Source organism: Heloderma suspectum, chromosome 15 (assembly GCF_057233095.1).
Source record: "Heloderma suspectum isolate Gila_16-S chromosome 15, 16-S_ref, whole genome shotgun sequence".
Taxonomy (NCBI): domain Eukaryota; kingdom Metazoa; phylum Chordata; class Lepidosauria; order Squamata; family Helodermatidae; genus Heloderma; species Heloderma suspectum.
This window is the reverse complement of record NC_139472.1, coordinates 14,465,578-14,484,154: the sequence shown is the minus strand read 5'-3', so window position 1 is coordinate 14,484,154 and position 18,577 is coordinate 14,465,578. Positions and strand designations below refer to the sequence as shown.

Sequence of the window (18,577 nt, the reverse complement as noted above, 5' to 3'; positions counted from 1 at the left end):
CAGCACACGCACACAAATGGGGCACTCATAATTCCGTCACTGTATTTTAGTGTTTCAATTCTCAGCGGTGCTTCATTTTGAAAGTACTTCAGTTCCTCTGTCTGCATCCCTTCCCAGGATTCAACCTACAGCTGACTTAAACTCTGGCGTGGAGAACTCTCCCAGGGTGTCTACCTGATTGGCTTACACAGGCTAGTTTTCCGGCTATGGCTGGAATTGGGAGGCTGATTTCAGTGTGCCCTGTAGGAGCTGGTCCTGCTGTGAATGACACCCCTAAGCTGAGGTGAAAGATGGCCATGTTACCACTCAGAGGTCTTTAAATGTTGCAGATGTCACAGGATTCAAGGTTACTCCTATCCATTTTTTTTTTTTTTGCTGGTTAACTGCCCCTGTAGGAAACCGCAGTTTCTAGTAGCAGATCCCAAAGGGGTAGGGTGGCCACGTGTCCCACTTTAGAGAGGTCCGTCCTCTGTTTGAAGGGCTGTCCAGTCCACATCTGCTTTAAAGACAAAGAAGGTGTACTCGCTTCTCTTCCATTTCAAGATCTCGGAAGCTAAGCGGGGTCAACCCTGGTTAGTCCTTGGATGGGAGACCGCCTGGGAATCAGGCTTCCTGCACTGAGCAGGGGGTTGGACTCCATGGTCTTGTAGGCCCACCCTGTGATTCTATGACATTGAGCAAAGGGCTGGATGCACCCAATCTCATCTGATCTCGGAAGCTAAGCAGGGTCAGCCCTGGTTGGTCCTTGGATGGGAGACCACCTGGGAATCAGGCTTCCTGCACTGAGCAGGGGTTGCACTCGATGGTCTTGTAGGCCCCTTCCAACTCTACGATTCTACGATTCTATGAGGCTTGGCCGCCATCTGTCAGGGATGCTTTGACTTGGATTCCTGCACTAAGCAGGGGGTTGGACTCGATGGTCTTGTAGGCCCCTTCCAACTCTATGATTCTACGATTCTATGAGGCTTGGCCGCCATCTGTCAGGGATGCTTTGACTTGGATTCCTGCACTAAGCAGGGGGTTGGACTCGATGGTCTTGTAGGCCCCTTCCAACTCTATGATTCTACGATTCTATGAGGCTTGGCCGCCATCTGTCAGGGATGCTTTGACTTGGATTCCTGCACTAAGCAGGGGGTTGGACTCGATGGTCTTGTAGGCCCCTTCCAACTCTATGATTCTACGATTCTATGAGGCTTGGCCGCCATCTGTCAGGGATGCTTTGACTTGGATTCCTGCACTAAGCAGGGGGTTGGACTCGATGGTCTTGTAGGCCCCTTCCAACTCTATGATTCTACGATTCTATGAGGCTTGGCCGCCATCTGTCAGGGATGCTTTGACTTGGATTCCTGCACTAAGCAGGGGGTTGGACTCGATGGTCTTGTAGGCCCCTTCCAACTCTATGATTCTACGATTCTATGAGGCTTGGCCGCCATCTGTCAGGGATGCTTTGACTTGGATTCCTGCACTAAGCAGGGGGTTGGACTCGATGGTCTTGTAGGCCCCTTCCAACTCTATGATTCTACGATTCTATGAGGCTTGGCCGCCATCTGTCAGGGATGCTTTGACTTGGATTCCTGCACTAAGCAGGGGGTTGGACTCGATGGTCTTGTAGGCCCCTTCCCCTATGATTCTATGACATCGAGCAAAGGGCTGGATGCGCCCGATCTCGTCTGATCTTGGAAGCTAAGCGGAGTCAGCCCTGGTTAGTCCTTGGATGGGAGACCGCCTGGGAATCAGGCTTCCTGCACTGAGCAGGGGGTTGGACCTGATGGCCATGTAGGCCCACCCTATGATTCTATGACGTTGAGCAAAGGGCTGGATGCACCCAATCTCATCTGATCTCGGAAGCTAAGCAGGGTCAGCCCTGGTTGGTCCTTGGAGGGGAGACTGCCTGGGAATCAGACTTCCTGCACTGAGCAGCGAGCTGGACTTGATGGTCTTGTAGGCCCCCTCCCACCTTATGATTCTATGATTCTAAGGGAGAGCACCAAAGGCCTTGAAGTTGCTTATTGACAGTCAGAAAGTGGACAGCAGCCATGGCAGCCCCACAGGTCAACTGGTCAGTCTTTCCCACTCTGGTGAAACATATTCTATTTCTACTTCAATCACAGTATGTATAAATGTCTATCGATGCATATTTCTATATTTCCACGGATACATACAGATGTATTTTTAAATTTTGTATCTGCACGGATTTGCACAGGCCAGTTTTATGCAAATCTGCATCTTTTGTGATGTGTTTCCTCATTTGGAGCGATGGAGAAATGGCCACCCTACAGAGGGGCATTATTCCTTGTACCATCAGGGCAGTTTGCCATCTCAAAGATCCACAACACTTCTTTCTGCCGCCTCCAGCACCACTGCTGCAGATGGCTGGAGCATTCAGCCCAGCAGAATCAGGTGACCCTCAAGGATCCAATAGGGTCCCATCTGGCCTTCAAATAAACTCCTGGCTTGGACAGCTGGTTTCTCAGCTGGAAGAGCTTGAAGTCAACTGAGCTGCTCATGGACTTACAATTATTTTCCATTTCCCGTATATATTGAATTGTGGGGGGCGGGGGTGAGAGCTGTGCCATACAGCAGGTGGGGGAAGCATGTGGCTGACCTACGATGGCTGATCCACCGATGTGAGTCATTGCCCAGTGCTACTGGTCAACGAGCAACAAACATGGGGAGGTGGTGGGCTCTCCCACACTGGAGGCATTCAAGATGAGGCTGGACAGCCATCTGTCGGGGATGCTCTGACTTGGATTCCTGCATTGAGCAGGGGGTTGGACTCGATGGCCTTGTAGGCCCCTTTTCTATGAGGTTGGGCAGCCATCTGTCGGGGATGCTCTGACTTGGATTCCTGCATTGAGCAGGGGGTTGGACTCAATGGTCTTGTAGGCCCCTTCCAACCCTACGATTCTATGATTCTATGAATGTGGAAACAGTCGCTGGAGGCTCAAGTGGCCGCTGCGGCTCGGGGTGCCTTTTACCAACTTCAGCTGATTCGCCAGCTACGGCCTCTCCTGGGCAGGGACAGCTTGGCCACAGTAGAAAAGCCACTAGTAACCTCAAGACTGAATTACTGCAATGTGCAGTAATCCAGGGGCTTGTGGGGCTGCCCTTGAGGCTGGTCAGGGATGGGGCCAGGGCAGAATGCAGCATAGAATAGAATAGAATAGAATCATAGAATAGTAGTAGGGTTGGAAGGGGCCTACAAGGCCATCGAGTCCAACCCCCTGCTCAATGCAGGAATCCAAGTCAGAGCATCCCTGACAAATGGCTGTCCAGCCTCGTCTTGAAGGCCTCCAGTGTGGGAGAGCCCACCACCTCCCCAGGTAATTGGTTCCATTGCCGTATTGCTCTGACACTCAGGAAGTTTTTCCTGATGTTCAGTCGGAATCTGGCTTCCTGTAACTTGAGCCCATGATTCCGTGTCCTGCACTCTGGGATGATCGAGAAGAGATCCTGGCCTTCTTCTCTGTGACAACCTTTCAAGTACTTGAAGAGTGCTATCATATCTCCCCTCAGTCTTCTCTTCTCAAGGCTAAACATGCCCAGTTCTTTCAGTCTCTCTTCATAGGGCTTTGTTTCCAGTCCCCTGATCATCTTTGTTGCCCTCCTTTGAACCCTCTCCAGCTTGTCTGCATCCTTCTTAAAGTGTGGTGCCCAGAACTGGACACAGTACTCCAGATGAGGCCTAACCAGTGCTGAGTAGAGGGGAACTAGTACTTCCCGGGATTTGGAAGCGATGCTTCTATGAATGCAGCCCAAAATAGCATTTGCCTTTTTTGCAGCCACATCACATTGTTGGCTCATATTCAGCTTGTGATCGACGACAATTCCAAGATCCTTCTCGCTCGTAGTGTGGTTGAGCCACGTATCCCCCATCTTGTAACTGTGCATTTGGTTTCTTTTTCCTAGGTGCAGAACTTGGCATTTGTCCCTATTAAATGCCATTCTGTTGTTTTCTGCCCAGCACTCCAGTCTATCCAGATCACTTTGAATTTTGTTTCTGTCTTCCAAAGTATTAGCTATCCCTCCCAATTTTGTGTCATCTGCAAATTTGATCAGCATTCCCTGCACCTCCTCCTCCAAGTCATTAATAAAAATATTGAAGAGCACTGGGCCCAGGACTGAGCCCTGCGGTACCCCACTCGTTACCTCTCCCCAGCTTGAGAAGGTCCCATTGATAAGCACTCTTTGGGTCCGATTCTGTAGCCAACTGTGGATCCACATGATCGTTGTTTCATCTAGCCCACTTCGAGCTAGTTTGCTCATCAGGATATCATGGGGCACTTTGTCGAAAGCTTTGCTGAAGTCGAGGTATATGATGTCTACAGCATTCCCACGGTCTACAAGGGAGGTGACTTGATCAAAAAATGAGATCAGATTTGTCTGGCAGGACTTGTTTTTGACAAATCCATGTTGGCTTCGAGTAATCACTGCATTGTTGTCAAGGTGCTTCCAGATGGATTGCTTTATGATCTGCTCCAGAATTTTCCCAGGGATTGATGTCAGACTGACTGGTCTGTAGTTCCCAGGTTCCTCCTTTTTACCCTTTTTGAAGATAGGGACAACGTTAGCCCTCCTCCAGTCATCTGGCACTTCCCCGGTCCTCCATGATTTCTCAAAGAGAATAGACAGCGGTTCTGAGAGCTCTTCTGCCAGTTCCTTTATGACTCTAGGATGCAGTTCATCTGGCCCTGGAGATTTGAACTCATTCAAAGTAATGAGGTGTTCCTTGACCATATGCCTGTCGATCTCAAGCTGCAATCCTGCCCCTTCAGCCTGTACTTCGCCTTTGCCAGGGGGGTCATAGACCCTCTTTTGGGAGAAGACTGAGCCAAAGTAGGAATTGAGCACCTCTGCCTTTTCTTTGTCCTCTGTTATCATTTTGCCATCCTTATTTAATAGCTGAACAACCATTTCTTTCCTCTGCCTTTTACTATGCACGTAGCTGAAGAAAGCCTTTTTGTTGTTTTTAGCATCCCTCGCTAACCTCACCTCGTTCTCCGCTTTAGCCTTCCTGACGCCATCCCTGCAATTCTGTGCTACCTGCCTGTACTCTTCCTTTGTTACTTGGCCTTCTTTCCACTTCCTATATGTGTCCTTTTTTGTTTTCAGGTCATCCCTAAGCTTTTTGTGAAGCCACATTGGCTTCTTCTGTTGTCTTCCACCTTTTCTTCTTGTTGGAATTGTTTGTGATTGTGCCTTGAGAATTTCCTTTTTTAAAAGTTCCCACCCATCTTGGACTCCTTTTCTCGCTAGCATTGCTTGCCATGGGACCTTACTGATCATTGTTCTGAGTTTATTAAAATCAGCTTTCCTAAAATCCAGGGTACGTGTTTGAGTACACTCGGCTTTTGCTTCCCTTAGAACCAAGAACTCAAGTACAACATGGTCGCTTTCCCCCAGCTGTTGTCAGGAGCTGCCCCGTTCCATCACAACTCCTTTGCTGAGGGAACTGCACTGGCTGCCTGTTCGCTACCAGGCCAGGTTTAAGGTTCTAGCGCTACTGTACGAAGCCCTAAACAACTTGGGACCAGGATACCTGAGAAAGCGTCTTCTCCCTTACCAACCTGCCTGGTCATGGAGTTCATCAGAGGGCATGTTCCTGACGGTTCCACAAGGACCTATGGCCCGACTGGAGTCCACCAGGAAAAGAGCCCTCAGTGTGGTGGCCCCCTTCCTCTGGAATTCCCTGCCTTCGGAGGTCAGGCAGGCACCAAAACATTGTTGTTTCAGGAAGCTTTCCTTGAGCGACCAGCCGCAGTTTTATCAATTTTATCAGAACTCTGTTTCTTATAAAACAAATATTAATTATTTTAACATGGTGTTTTTATTCTTTTGTATTGTTCACTGCTCCAGCATCTGTCTGGATGTGGAGTGGTATACCAATGTTGTAAATAAAATAAAATAAAATAAAAATAATACCAGCCCAATGATGACAAGAGACACAATGCAGTTTGCCCACCAGCTCCTTCTGGTTTAATAGGTATCTTGTGATAAAGGCCTCTCCCCCTTTCGACACTGGCAGAGAGCAGAAAGGGTCAGATTTGACATTCACAGGTATGTACCCTGCCCTTTGGCGATGGAGGGGCTGCAGGCAAGATCCTGCTCCTTTCTTGGCAACCGGGCCTTGAGACAGTTGGCAGCGATCAACAAGGTCCCGCCGGAAGCAGCACAGGCTGCCCCCACGGCAGCCATCCAATAGGAATAGCCGAGTTCATACGTCACACCAGGGATGCCAAAGGTGACCTGAAAGAGAACTGAGCCGGTGAGCAACCAAGGACCTCTGCAGGCACTGGAAAAGAAATGGGGGGGGGGACACTGAAGGGAGGTTTCTGTTAAAACCGTTACAAGGACGTGCTGATCAACCTTTCAGGGAGGGACTGTTGCTTGGCAGTAGAGCACCTGTTTTGCTCGCAGAAGCGCCTAGATTAAGTCCTCAGCATCTCCAGGTAGAACTTGGAGATGCCCCTATCTGAAACCCTGGGAAGCTGTTTCCCCACCCAGCATAGCTGCTCCAATCAAAACCAGAGCTCACTGAAGCGGCTTTCGGCTGCAATCCTCTTCTACCCTTACCTGGTAGTAAGCCCAATTAAACACAATGCGACTTAAATCTGAGTAAACATGCATAGGATTAAGCTGTAAAAATGGAGAGAGAAAAAACTTGGAAGATTCAGGGTGTTTCTGCACGAGGCTTTTATTGTGCACTCGTGATTGGTCCCTCACAGTTTTTTGTGGATCCTTTTTGCGATATTGTCAACCTCCAGGGCCCCTCCTGTGCTTTTTTGCCATTACAGTGGCGTAATTCTCAATGGGGATAAGAGATTTATCATGCTTTGAAATGCGATACATTTCCGGTGAATTTCCGGAATCCCGCTTCATCGCAGCACCATCTAGTGGCTATATAATGAAACATACAGAACTTGCCCGGAAAGAAAAAACTCGGAAACAACCACGTGTAAAGGAGGCAAACTTAATCCTGCAAGGAATCTGGAAGCAGAATCCCCAGGAAAGTTGCAGGATTTTAACCTCGTGTGGAGAAGCTCTCAATCTCAGATCACATCTATTTTGGCCCTGCTTGTTATGATGTTGTAGTTGCATCCTGCACTGCAGATCTTGCAGTGAGCAGGGGATTGGACTAAATGACCTCAAAGATCCCTTCCAACTCTAAAATTCTATGATACTAAAGAATCCAAAAAGCTTTCTGGATAGCTCAACTCCATTCTTAACAGTGTACCTTTCTTCTTTGAAGCTAAACTTACTTACCTCTAGCTTATACTTCTGGACTGTGTCAATGCCATACCAGAGAACTGCAATTGCTCCTGACAGCCCTATGAAAGAGGGACAATTCCACATTAGGGCTCCCAGTGGTGGTGGTGGTTTCCTTGCTAGGTCTCCTCTGCTGGTAAGTGTTCAGCTTTTTGAAAAGCATCTGTGCACATAATCCTGCCTGCATCCTATGTTCCAAAGACACTAATCAGTCTCTGCAGCCCCATATCTGTATACATTAACCATTCCAAAGTATAGAAGAGGATTTACTCTTGCCCATTTTAACGTGCTGCCATTGGCACTATTAAATGGATGATTTAGTAAGACCCTGGTTAGTGAACAGATATGTTTCTGTGGTGCTGGACATACACTGTGATCTCTAGAGGGAATGCAGAAAAAAGCGGATTTCCCCACCATTAATAGCCTCCCCAGGAAGAAGCTCCACCACTTTGGTATCCATTTGTTTAAGGGATGTGTCTTCTTGGGTCACTGGAAGGGTTGCCAGGTTTTTATGATTTCAATGCAAACTAGGACAAAATGATGTTATTTTCTTGAAAGAAGGAACCTCACAAATTGTATTTTGTTACTGTGCTAGTTTTAACTGTGTTTTATAGGTTTTATACTGAGTTTGCTGGTCTGTGACTGTAATAAATGAATTCATCATCACTAATTGCAATGAAAAGTTAAATAAATGGAAGGATGATGCAGTTGATGATAACAAGTAAGGTTCATAAAATGGAGGAAGAACAATTCTTAAATAAAGTGACTGGCAAAGCTGCACCATCTAAAGTTTATTGTTGACGTATCTTCGCATCAGGATAAAGCTTCTCTGGCTAGAAAAACCCTGTGTCTTGGCTGCTGTTAAAGGCCCCAGAGCAGACCTAGGTTAGGGGTTGTTGTTTTTTAAAGGTGAGCATCCTAAAAACAAGTATTTCCAAGGCCTTTCTGAAAGCAGGACCTGGGCCGGATCTACACTCGAGCCCCTTTTGTTTGTGCGGCTCCACTCTGCCAGTATTTTTCTTCAATTGCTGCTTTGTGGGAATGCATTAAAGAATGTAACGCAGTATTGTTAGAAAAAGAGACTCCATAACTGGTTGGCGCCTCAGTCATGTAAGAGCCTGAGTGGCGGGAAAAATGTAGGCAGAGCAAAAAGGGAACCATACTGACGCGCTCATGACTAACGGCTTGGTAAGCTGATGTACTGACTGTTTATTAGGTCTTGGTTTGGTAAGCTGATGTACTGACTGTTTCATTAGTTATTGGCAAGAACAATAGAAGTGATATGGTATAAAAGGCTTTTGCACACGTGTCTTGGGGTCCAGACTGCTCTGCACCCATTTTGCAAAACGTTCAAAAAAATAGTGTTGGATCCACTGCTGCCTGCCTGGCATCCTTTTCTTCTAAACCGAAAGCAAGAACTTTTTATCTAACAGTATCTATTGTGTCTATAGCACGATCAATGCCACACATCAGTGCAAAGTGCTGTAATTGCGGAAGAGGTAAGAGGAGTTTGTAAGATCATGTGTGTTTTATCATTTGTCTCCATAGCATGAGCGCATGCTATAAGCTCCAGTTCAGTGCTGAGATTGTGGGAAGTTTATGCCACCATTTCAAGTTGCTGTTAAAAAACAGTCTGGTACCTGTGCAGGAACGCAGGTTCAAAAATAAACTATGCTATTATTCACAGCTGCACAGCTCTGTAGATGCGCAGTGAAAAACAGCCTTTAAAAACAATCATGAATTTCCTGCCCCATCAATATCCATGTGAGAAAAGAGGTGGGGTGGGGGGAGAGAGAAGAAAGTGGGGAGGCCATATTGCTGTTTCAGGATGCTTGCTTAAAAAAAAAATCCAATAACTGCATGTGCAAATTTGCAACTGTGTAAGAAGGCAGACTTAAAAATAAATGGTGTAGCCATTCACAGCTGCACAGCTCTGTGCGTATGCAATGAAAAATAACCTTTAAAAACATCGCAGATTTCCTGCCATCAAAATCCATGCAAAATCCATGCAAGGAAAGAACAGGGAAGGGGAGTAGGAGGGGAGGAGAAAGTTGTGTGTGGGAGGAGAAGGAGGTGAGGGGAAATGTTGTGGAACAGATTCTACAGCTTTAAAGCCTCTCCCACTGATGAGTTATAATACCACTAGATTGGATCACCCATGACTTGGTACCACTAGGAAAATGCAATCATCCCAAAAGGGAATAGTCAGAAAAAGACTTTGGGGAGTGGGGGGGGGGATATTGAGGGAGAAATAGCATCAGAACAATGGGGTGGGGGAGTGTGTTTTGTGCCGTACAAGTGACGTTGCAGTTCCAGGATAAAATGCTAGTGTAGATCGGCCCCTGGAAGAGGACTGCATTTTGCTTCACTTCTAAAAAGACTGGGCTTTTCTACACCAGGCTTTTATCCTGCGATGAAGATTGGTTACTCACAGAGGTTTGCAGGCCCTCTACACGACGTCGTCAACCTCCAGGGCCTCTCCCGAGCTTTGCGACCATTTCTGAGGCTTTATTTGTAGTGGGGAAAATCCACTCTTTTAAAATGGTGATTTGTATCGCTCTGTGTAATTACGGAGGTGCACTATAACCACAGCTATACCACAGCACCATCCAGTGGCTGTATAATGACGCATATAGAACGTGCAGAGAAATGAAATCCGCGGGTGAAAAGGGGGGGGGGAGCACATGTAAAGCAGACGCCCCAGTAAAGTTGCGGGATAGAAGGCTTTGTGTAGAGAAGCCCCAAGCCTGGACTTACCTCCCAGGAGGAACAGGGAGCCAGCAGCGAGGGAAAACTGGTGTTTCTGAGGGATTCTCTCATGGATTAGCTTGGTGCATTTCATCCCCGCGACGAAGGGTGGCACAGCACAAAGAGTCAGAAAGCCAGATAGAATCACCAAGACCCGAGTGACCACAAGAACAGCTGGGAGAAAAATGGAGAGAGAATGACACTTTAGAATAGGGGTGGACAGAAGGGAGATAGAATCTACCGGTAGGTTGTTGGCTGACTTACTGTGGATCCAGTCAGCAAGGGTTCTGACTCTCCATTGCTTAACAACAGTAGCAGCAACAAAAAATTATTGCTCCCCTAAATCAGGCTGTTAGAATTCTTGACCTGTAGTAACTCAGGTGTAGATTTGTACTTTATATGCAGCTGATCTCAGTCTACGGGCTTCTCTGCACGAGGCTAAAATCCTGCACCCTTACTGGGGCTTCTGGATCTCTTGTGGGATTAAGATTGGTTCCTTTACACATGTTTCCCCCCCCCCCCGGGGTTTTCTTTCTGGGCAAGTTCTATATGTTTCATTATACACCACTAGATGGTGCTGTGGTATAGCTGTGATACAGCTGGATTCTAGAAATTCACCTGAATTTCACCAGCTGTTGGAGCACTTTGAAGTGCGATAAAAATTTCTTATTGCATTATCCCCATTGAGAATAAAGCTGCTATAATGGCGAGAAAGCACGGGAGGGGCCCTGGAGATTGACGACGTCGTGTAAAAGGACCTGCAAAAAACTGTGAGTGACCAATCACAAGTGCATAATAATAAGCCTCATGTAGATGGTTCATGGGATGCAGTAAGTAATCAGTTCTGTCCCCTATGCTGCCACTTGGCATCTGGCTTCACCCCCAAATGGCCATTTTCCACCTGGCTCCACTTGGTGGATCTTGAGCTTCCAGTAAAAACCAACCCACCAACAACCCACCAAAGTAAATCCAGCAAGCCTGACATCTACCCACACCTGCTTTAGAAGAAACTATGCTCTGGGCTTGTATGACGGCTTCACAGAAGACAGTCCTCTATTTGAAGGTGTCCTATGCTTGAAGGGCTGGCCAGCCCAAATCCAGTTTAAAGAGCACGAACCATGAGAAGGGTTAGCAACAGTTAGCACCGGAGCAGGCAGACACACACGCCACCTGTCACAGTCGTTCCTACTGTAGTATTTCTGTGCAAATTACAGTCGTCCTTCCCAGATTTTCATCTCTGGGTATCCATTGGCATGCGCAAATCAGTGTCCTCTTTTTTTGGCGATGCATACTTGGCCACCCTAACTGAACGTTGTTTCCAGCTCTGCTGCTCTTTTGTCATTTGTGTTGCTGCGTACCTTGTTTCAGCGTTGGTAAGAACGTAAGCCAACAAAAAGCGAAAACCTGCCCAGGAACTGCCAGAAAAGCCAAGGGCAAAGGGGTAGAAAAAAAGGATGTTTCGTGCACTAAAAGAACTCCGACGCTTTTCAGACGCTCTGGTCCTCCTTCAGGGTATTCTGCTATATCATTTACTCCATATTCCCCGTATGGAGTAAAGGATATCCATATGGAGTAAATGATATTCATTGCATTCTAACAAAGAATGAAGGACCAGAGGGTCTGAAATGTGTCGGAGTTCTTTTAATGCAGGAAGCATCCTTTTTTTCTACCCCTTTGCCCTTGGCTTTTCTGGCAAGAACATAAGAAGAGCCCTGCTGGATCAGACCAAGGGTCCATCGAGTCCAGCAGTCTGTTCACACAGTGGCCAACCAGCTGTCGACTGGGAACCCACAAGCAGGGCACGAGTGCAACAGCACCCTCCCACCCATGTTCCCCAGCAACTGGTGTACATAGGCACACTGCCTCACTGGAGGTAGCACGGAGCCATCAGGATTAGTAGCCATGGATGTAGCCAATGTTGGACTAGATAAGCTTGTGGCCTGATCCAGCAGGGTTCCACTGATGTCCTGATGTTCTTCGTTGCTGATCTGTGCTGTGTAGCTCCTGGGCGGTTTCTTTCTGTTTATTGTGGTTGAAGTTTTATTTTTGTTTTTCTTGTTGCTGACTAGCGCTTGTAAAAAAATGTTTGAGAATACCATGAAATACCATGGGTCCATCCACCGCTCTCAATCATTCCAAGGGCTTCTCCCCCCTGAAACATAAGAACGTAAGAAGAGCCCTGCTGGATCAGACCAAGGGCCCATCTAGTCCAGCATTCTGTTCACACAGCGGCCTGCCAGCTGCCCACGGGAAACCCACCAGCAGGACAGGAGTGCAACGTTTTAAAGGATTCGAATGATTTTGGGTCTTGCATTTGGGTTAGTTTGAAATTTGTCAGCCGCCGCTTTGAGTAGTTTCTTTAGAAAAAACTGCCAAAATGTATATTGAAAGAAATACAGAGATGGATACAACCCAAAGAGGGCTCCAAGGCCTAAATGTTCATGGTCCCATGCCACAGCTTCAGCTCCAAGATCCTCATTCAAATGTTGATTCCAGATTTGAGGGGCAGGGGGGGGAGAAGGGACACTAGAAGCAAGATGCTCTCAGTAGAACCTCCTCCCCCAGCGTGCCCATCGTCTCCTCCTCACGACTCTTCCCACTACCCATTTGCCACTACCCATTTGCTTTCCATTTGCGCCTAACCTGCATCACCTCCCAGAAATTTTTGCTCCTTCTTCTCACTCCTTGGCCTCTCAAGGAAGGCAGAAAAGAGGAAGAGCTGTATGGACAAGAGGGTCCAGGGAGAGACGGTAGGCCTTCTACTGAGCAATGGACTTTGGGAGGTGCCCAACAGCCCTGCCGTGTTGTAGCTCAGTGGTAGAGCACCGGCTTCACAGGCGGAAGGCCCAGGGTTTGATCCCCGGCATCTCCAGGTAGGGCTGGAAGAACTCCTGCCTGAAACCCTGGAGAGCTGCTGCTGCCAGTCAGTGTCAACAATACTGGGCTAGATGGACCAAGAGTCTGACACAGTATAAGGCAGCTTCCTATATTCCTAAGAGCATTTCTACTCGAGGCTTTCATTGTATGCTCGTGATTGGCCACTCACGGAGGGTTTGTGGGTCCTTTACACGACGTCGTCAACCTTCAGGGCGTCTCCCGTGCTTTCCCCCCTTTATCCCGCTTTCAAAAAGATCAGAGATAAGCTGTAAGAAACCTTAATGGCGCCATATCCCTTTTCACATTATCTCCGATCTTTTTGAAAGTGGAATAAATAGGGGAAAGTGCGGGAGACATCCTGGCAGTTGACGACATCGTGTAAAGGACCCACTAACTTCCATAAGTGACCAATCATGAGCATGCAATAAATCGCTCTTGTAAAGAAGCTCTGAAGGAAGCTCTTGAAAGGGTCCTATGTTTCTCCATATATAAAAGCCATAAGGCTGGATTCCCACATGCCCAGGTTATGAGTTACTAAATATAAATTAAGAGTTATTAAATACTGGCAGTGTGTGTGTAGCTTACTTCTGAAGAATAAAGACAAAGTGTGTCTTGCAGCCTGTTCTACCTTGAAGGGTTGGAGGAGGTGCAGACATACCAGGTTGTCACAGCCTCTGATCCAGCACCTGACCTCAGGGCCCTAGGTTGGAGAACAAGAATGGGTTTGGCCACCCACCACTACAGCTTGGCCCAATCTCATGGAATTGATTGGTTTTTCCTTACCCGGATGTTCGCTGAGATAGGAAATTGGAATGTCACAAGTCCAGAGGTTGGCCACGTTATCAAAGATACACTCGCTCCATAATCCCCGGCAGCGGATGCTCAAACCCACTGAAGATAGAGGGTCCTTGGCATCTTGCTAAAGAAAGAAAGACATTTTACACAGGAATTAAGCACCGTTAGGACTTTGTAACAACAGGTGGCACAAGGGTGGATGAAGGCTAGCAGACGGGCATTGACACCATCTTCCCCAGTGGTTGGCACAGCTGGCTAGGAGAACCTCAGTGCAGCTGCAGGAGGGATAGTTGTCTGACTAGTGCAGCTTTCCCAATCTAGATGTCCCCCAGCACATCTGGAGGGCAATGCCCATGTTGGCTGTGGGTGATGGGACTTGCAGTCCAACACATCCAGAGGATACCAGGTTGGGGAAGGCTGGTCCAGAGGAAGGATGCACGAAACACCATGCAATATGTATCATTAGCGTCTAGGGCTGGAAGCACCATTTACCAGCTTTGGTCTTTGCATCAGACAGCTATGGACCTTCCTGGACAAACAGGACCTTGCTACAGTTATCTATAACGTCCAGGTTAGATGGCTGTGATGCGTTAAACATAGTTGCGGCCTACAAAGACCATTCGGAAACTTTGGATGGCCTGTCATCCGGGAATGGTCAGAAATGGTCACATCTTGCCCGTGCTTAAAGATCTTCACTGGCTGCCAGGATGTTTCCAGGTGCAATTCAAAGTGCTGGTTTCGACCAATGTAGCCGTACTCAGCTTGGGATCAGGGACTGAGCAAAGGGTTGGATGCACCCGATCTTGGAAGCTAAGCAGGGTCAGCCCTGATTAGTCCTTGGATGGGAGACCGCCTGGGAATCCGGCTTCCTGCATTGAGCAGGGGGTTGGACTTGATGGCCTTGTAGGCCCCTTCCCACCCTATGATTCTCTGACTGGATCAACTGCCTGCTGTGCTGTGGACCTGCCTGCTGTTTTTCAGCGGAGGGTTAAGATGGTTCTCCCTCAGGGGAAAGGTGAGTGATGACCAGGTAGAGCGCCCTCTTAGTGATGGTATTCAGTTTATGTAACGCCTTCTCTAAATCGGGCATCTGTGTTATGCGGTAACGAAGGTAATGACGTTTCAAGCTTCTGGGGAGTAAGGAGCTGGTTGGGGAATGCTCCCCAAGGCCTCCCTGCTCACTGGAAGAATACAAGGTCCACTCCTCAGAGGCAGAATCACTTCCTGGGAACTGAGTACACAGGGTGCCGGATCCAAGGTGGAGGGCCCCATGTGTGATGCTCCAGGAACTGGACCAGGCTACCTAAGGGAGCACTTCCTCCCATATTATCCTGGAGATCCACACATCAGGGCCTCCTGGTTTTCCTGGCGCCTGCACCTGGACATCTGACGGCAGCCAGGGGAAAGGCCTTTTCTGTTGTGGCACCCCACCTTTGGAATTTACTCCCTCCTGCAGTGCCACAGGCAGCATCCTTGACGGTGTTTCGGCGCCTGTTGAAAATGTATTTATACACAAGCATTTGCTGATTTTAATACCTAGCATGGTAGATCTTCGTTGGAGTTGTTTTTATCTTTGTATTTTATTTTGGATAAACATCCAAGAAATAAATAAATCACACTATGATAAGCTACTCACTCTAGTGTCTCCACTGGTTTTATGCTTTCTTCCAGGCTCAGTTAAATGATGGCCTCAGTTACCTGCCTCCCCGTCTTTAAGACTGATCTGGAACACCTTCTTAAGCTTACCACCTGTAGACACCAAGCCAGGACCCCCAGGGTACACAGAAAATCACGGAGTGGGTGATAGAGCACAGTGGGGTTTAATTAATGCATTTCGGAGAGGGGTTGTCATTCATGTTTTGTTACTGTGTACAGTTCTGGTCAGCACACCTAAAGAAAAGATATTGTAGAGCTGGAAAAAGTATAGAAAAGGGCAACTCAAATGATCAAGGGGCTGGAGCATCTCCCCTATGTGGGAAGGTTACAACAGCTGGGATTGTTTAGCTTGTTTTAGAAAAAACAAACTTGTTTGGAAAAAAGGAGGGTAAAGGGAGGCATGATAGAGGGGTACAAAATGATGCATGGTGTGAAGAATGTGGATAGGGAGACATTTTTCTCCCCCTCTCTTAATACCAGGACCCAGTGGGGTCATCCCATAAAGGTGCCCACAGGGTGGTTGTTGTGAGGATAAAATGGAGAAGGAGGACGATTATGTACGCCACGTTGGGTTCCTTAAGGAGGAAAAATGGTGGGATATAAATGAAATGAATGAATGAATGAATGAATGAATGAATGAAACTAGGGAATTCACTGCCACAAGGTGTAGTGATGGCTACCAATTTGGATGGCTTCAAAAGGGGTTGGACAAATTCCTGGAGGAGAAGGCTACCAATGGCTACTAGTCCTGATGGCTATATGCTACCTCCAGTGCCAGAGCAGTATGCCTATGTACACCAGTTGCTGGGGAACATGGGTGGGAGGGTGCTGTTGCACTCATGTCCTGCTTGTGGGTTTCCCACAGGCAACTGGTTGGCCACTGTGTGAACAGGACGCTGGACTAGATGGACCCTTGGTTGGATCCAGCATGGCACATCTTATGTTCTTATGCACCAATAGACAGGGCAGGCTATAAGTATTGCGCATCGACTGCTGAAGAGGGATGAGCTGCAGCATTCCCACCCCCACCCGCATTATCCCTGTGGTGAAACACGGGAAAGGGTTGGCTCCAACAGTAAGTGCTTAAACAGTGAGGGCAGGGCCAGGGAATCACACACACCCCCTTCGTCAAAGTCACGACAAGCGGTTTTGACCTTTCCAAGAGCATAAGGAATGCTGCCATTGATGGATTTCTCATAGCTCAGCATTCCTATGGCAACCAGGTCTCGGTTTTTACAAGAGCGTAACCAAAGCATCCCTCGAGCTCTTATATCAACAACAGGTTAGGGAAAGGGGCAAGGGACCCTGCAACGGGACAAGAAGACAGCACTGGAGACGATCTTGTTCACTGCCCCAGAATCTGTTTAGCTGTGGAGTGGTATATCGATTTGTCAGTAAATAAATAAAGGGTCACACCTGGGCGAATTGACTAACCTCCGTGCATGCCCATGAAGGAATGAAGAAGTGTAAGGAGAAAATTGATGGTGGAGGGGAGGGACGATGGTTGCATCCCATCTACCTCTTCGCACATGTGGGAGATGGTGGAATAATATAAAGGGACATAATGAGATGCCTTCTACAGTGTGGCAGGTACATAGAGATTTTTCTTTTTTTTTCTTTTTTCTTTTTTAAGGAAAACAGAAAAACTGCACCCACAAGAAAGCTTACACCTGGAACATACCAGCCCTTATATGGGAGCAGTGGCTATATTTTGGAGTGTCTAAGCTGTGCCTCCACCTATGTTCAACCTGTATTTTTGTGAACAAAGTCACATTTTTAAAAAACCATCATTATTATATATTACATTTCTATACCGCCCCACATCCGAAGCTCTCTGTGCGACTGACAAATTTAAAACATTAAAATACAAGATACAAAGTTTAAAAGCCATTTACATAATAGCACACAGACAATATACACAGATAATATATCACCAAAAACCACTTTGAACAGTCAGTCATAACTAAAGACACATGCAGGATTGACGAAAACTCATCATGTGCTGCCAAATGCCTGGGAAAAGAAATAGGTCTGAATCCAGCGCCAAAAAGATAATGACGTTGGTGCCAGGCAGACCTCATTGGGGAGCTCATTCCACAGATGGGGCCACCACTGAGAAGGCCCTCTCTCTCACTGCCGCCTTCTGAGCTTCCCTCAGAGGAGGCACCTGAAGGAGGGCCTTAGGTGCTGAATGTAAAGTACAGGTAGGTTCATTTTGGGAGAGACGTGCCATCAGGTATTGCGGTCTGAAATATTTAATATTTTTAAATATTAAAAAATGTCATACACCTAACAAAAGAAATAAAACCCGGGTGACTGTTGCAGTCCTGGAACATCTCACTGCCTGCAGAAGTGGGGTGAGCGTAACAATAATTTTATAAACCTCTCTCATCATGTCCTGCCTTTGTTGCCTTTTTTTGTATAGCCCCAAACACCATAGCCTTGCAGAGAAGGCGACCCAACCCCACCATCAGTTTGGCTGGGCCCTTTTCCGCACTTTTTTCCCGCTCTACAAACCCTTCATTTCTTACCCTCCAGCAATCTGATCCAGCGCCCAGAATGAGAAGCAGAAGGCCCAAGCTGCCCAGGACCACGGTGACTATATCGGCTACCATTGCTGGGACCTCCGTTCTATGTCTGGCTGGGATTTTCTCCTTCGCAAAAAAATCCTTTCCTCGCGTAAAGGCCAACACGGTCCCCCTTGTGGAAGCGTAAAGAACACCGTTCTGAAAGAACACCGGATACCTCCAAAGGACTGGCTGCATGGCTTGCCTTCTCCTCCTGAACCAGTTTGCTGGTGGGTATGGTGGAGGAGTTCCTGTTTGAAAGGCTGAGAAGCTAGACTGGAAAAGGAGGGTCACGCTGGGTTTCAAAAACCCTCAACCTTCTTTTTCCCTCTTCTCCCTAGGAGTACGTAGGAGAATACCACTGAATTCTCCTCCTGCTTGTATTTATTTATTTATTTTTATTGACAACATTTCTATGCCACTCCACATCAAAAGATTTCAGAGTGGTGAACAGCAAGGATAGTAGAATAAAGCACCACGTTGAAACAATTAAAGCATTTTAAAAGAAACAAGTTCTGATTTAATAAACCGCGGCTGGACGGAGCTATCCGTGGCTTTGTAACATCGGCAGGCATTACATCAGTCCACACTCTCATCACAGGCCTGTTTGCGCGCCTGGCAAGCAGCAACCCACACCTTCACACTAAGAAAAGGGCCTCGTTATTTAT

At 47.4% G+C, this 18,577-nt stretch overlaps 1 protein-coding gene across 1 annotated transcript; it reads right to left on the bottom strand.

Annotated features, from left to right (window-relative positions):
* Nucleotides 1-5,949: 5,949 nt before the first annotated feature.
* LOC146335375 (claudin-16-like) lies at nt 5,950-18,165 on the bottom strand. The gene is made up of 5 exons (XM_084821534.1): nt 17,874-18,165; nt 13,675-13,810; nt 10,024-10,188; nt 7,264-7,328; nt 5,950-6,246 (listed from the first exon to the last, which is right to left on the bottom strand). Exons 1-5 carry the CDS (start codon nt 18,105-18,107, stop codon nt 6,052-6,054), a joined length of 795 nt encoding a protein of 264 aa, XP_084677660.1. The 5' UTR covers nt 18,108-18,165; the 3' UTR covers nt 5,950-6,051.
* Between the last annotated feature and the right edge of the window lie 412 nt (nt 18,166-18,577).

What these genes read in the sequence shown, in the direction of transcription:
- LOC146335375 (XM_084821534.1), bottom strand. Translation starts at nt 18,107, where the DNA reads ATGCAGCCAGTCCTTTGGAGGTATCCGGTGTTCTTTCAGAACGGTGTT. An exon ending in CTATCTCAGCGAACATCCGG is followed by an intron (nt 10,189 to 13,674) that starts GTAAGGAAAAAC and finishes TTTTTCTCCCAG; the next exon opens with CTGTTCTTGTGGTCACTCGG. An exon ending in CTCCCTGTTCCTCCTGGGAG is followed by an intron (nt 7,329 to 10,023) that starts GTAAGTCCAGGC and finishes CCTCTTTCATAG; the next exon opens with GGCTGTCAGGAGCAATTGCA.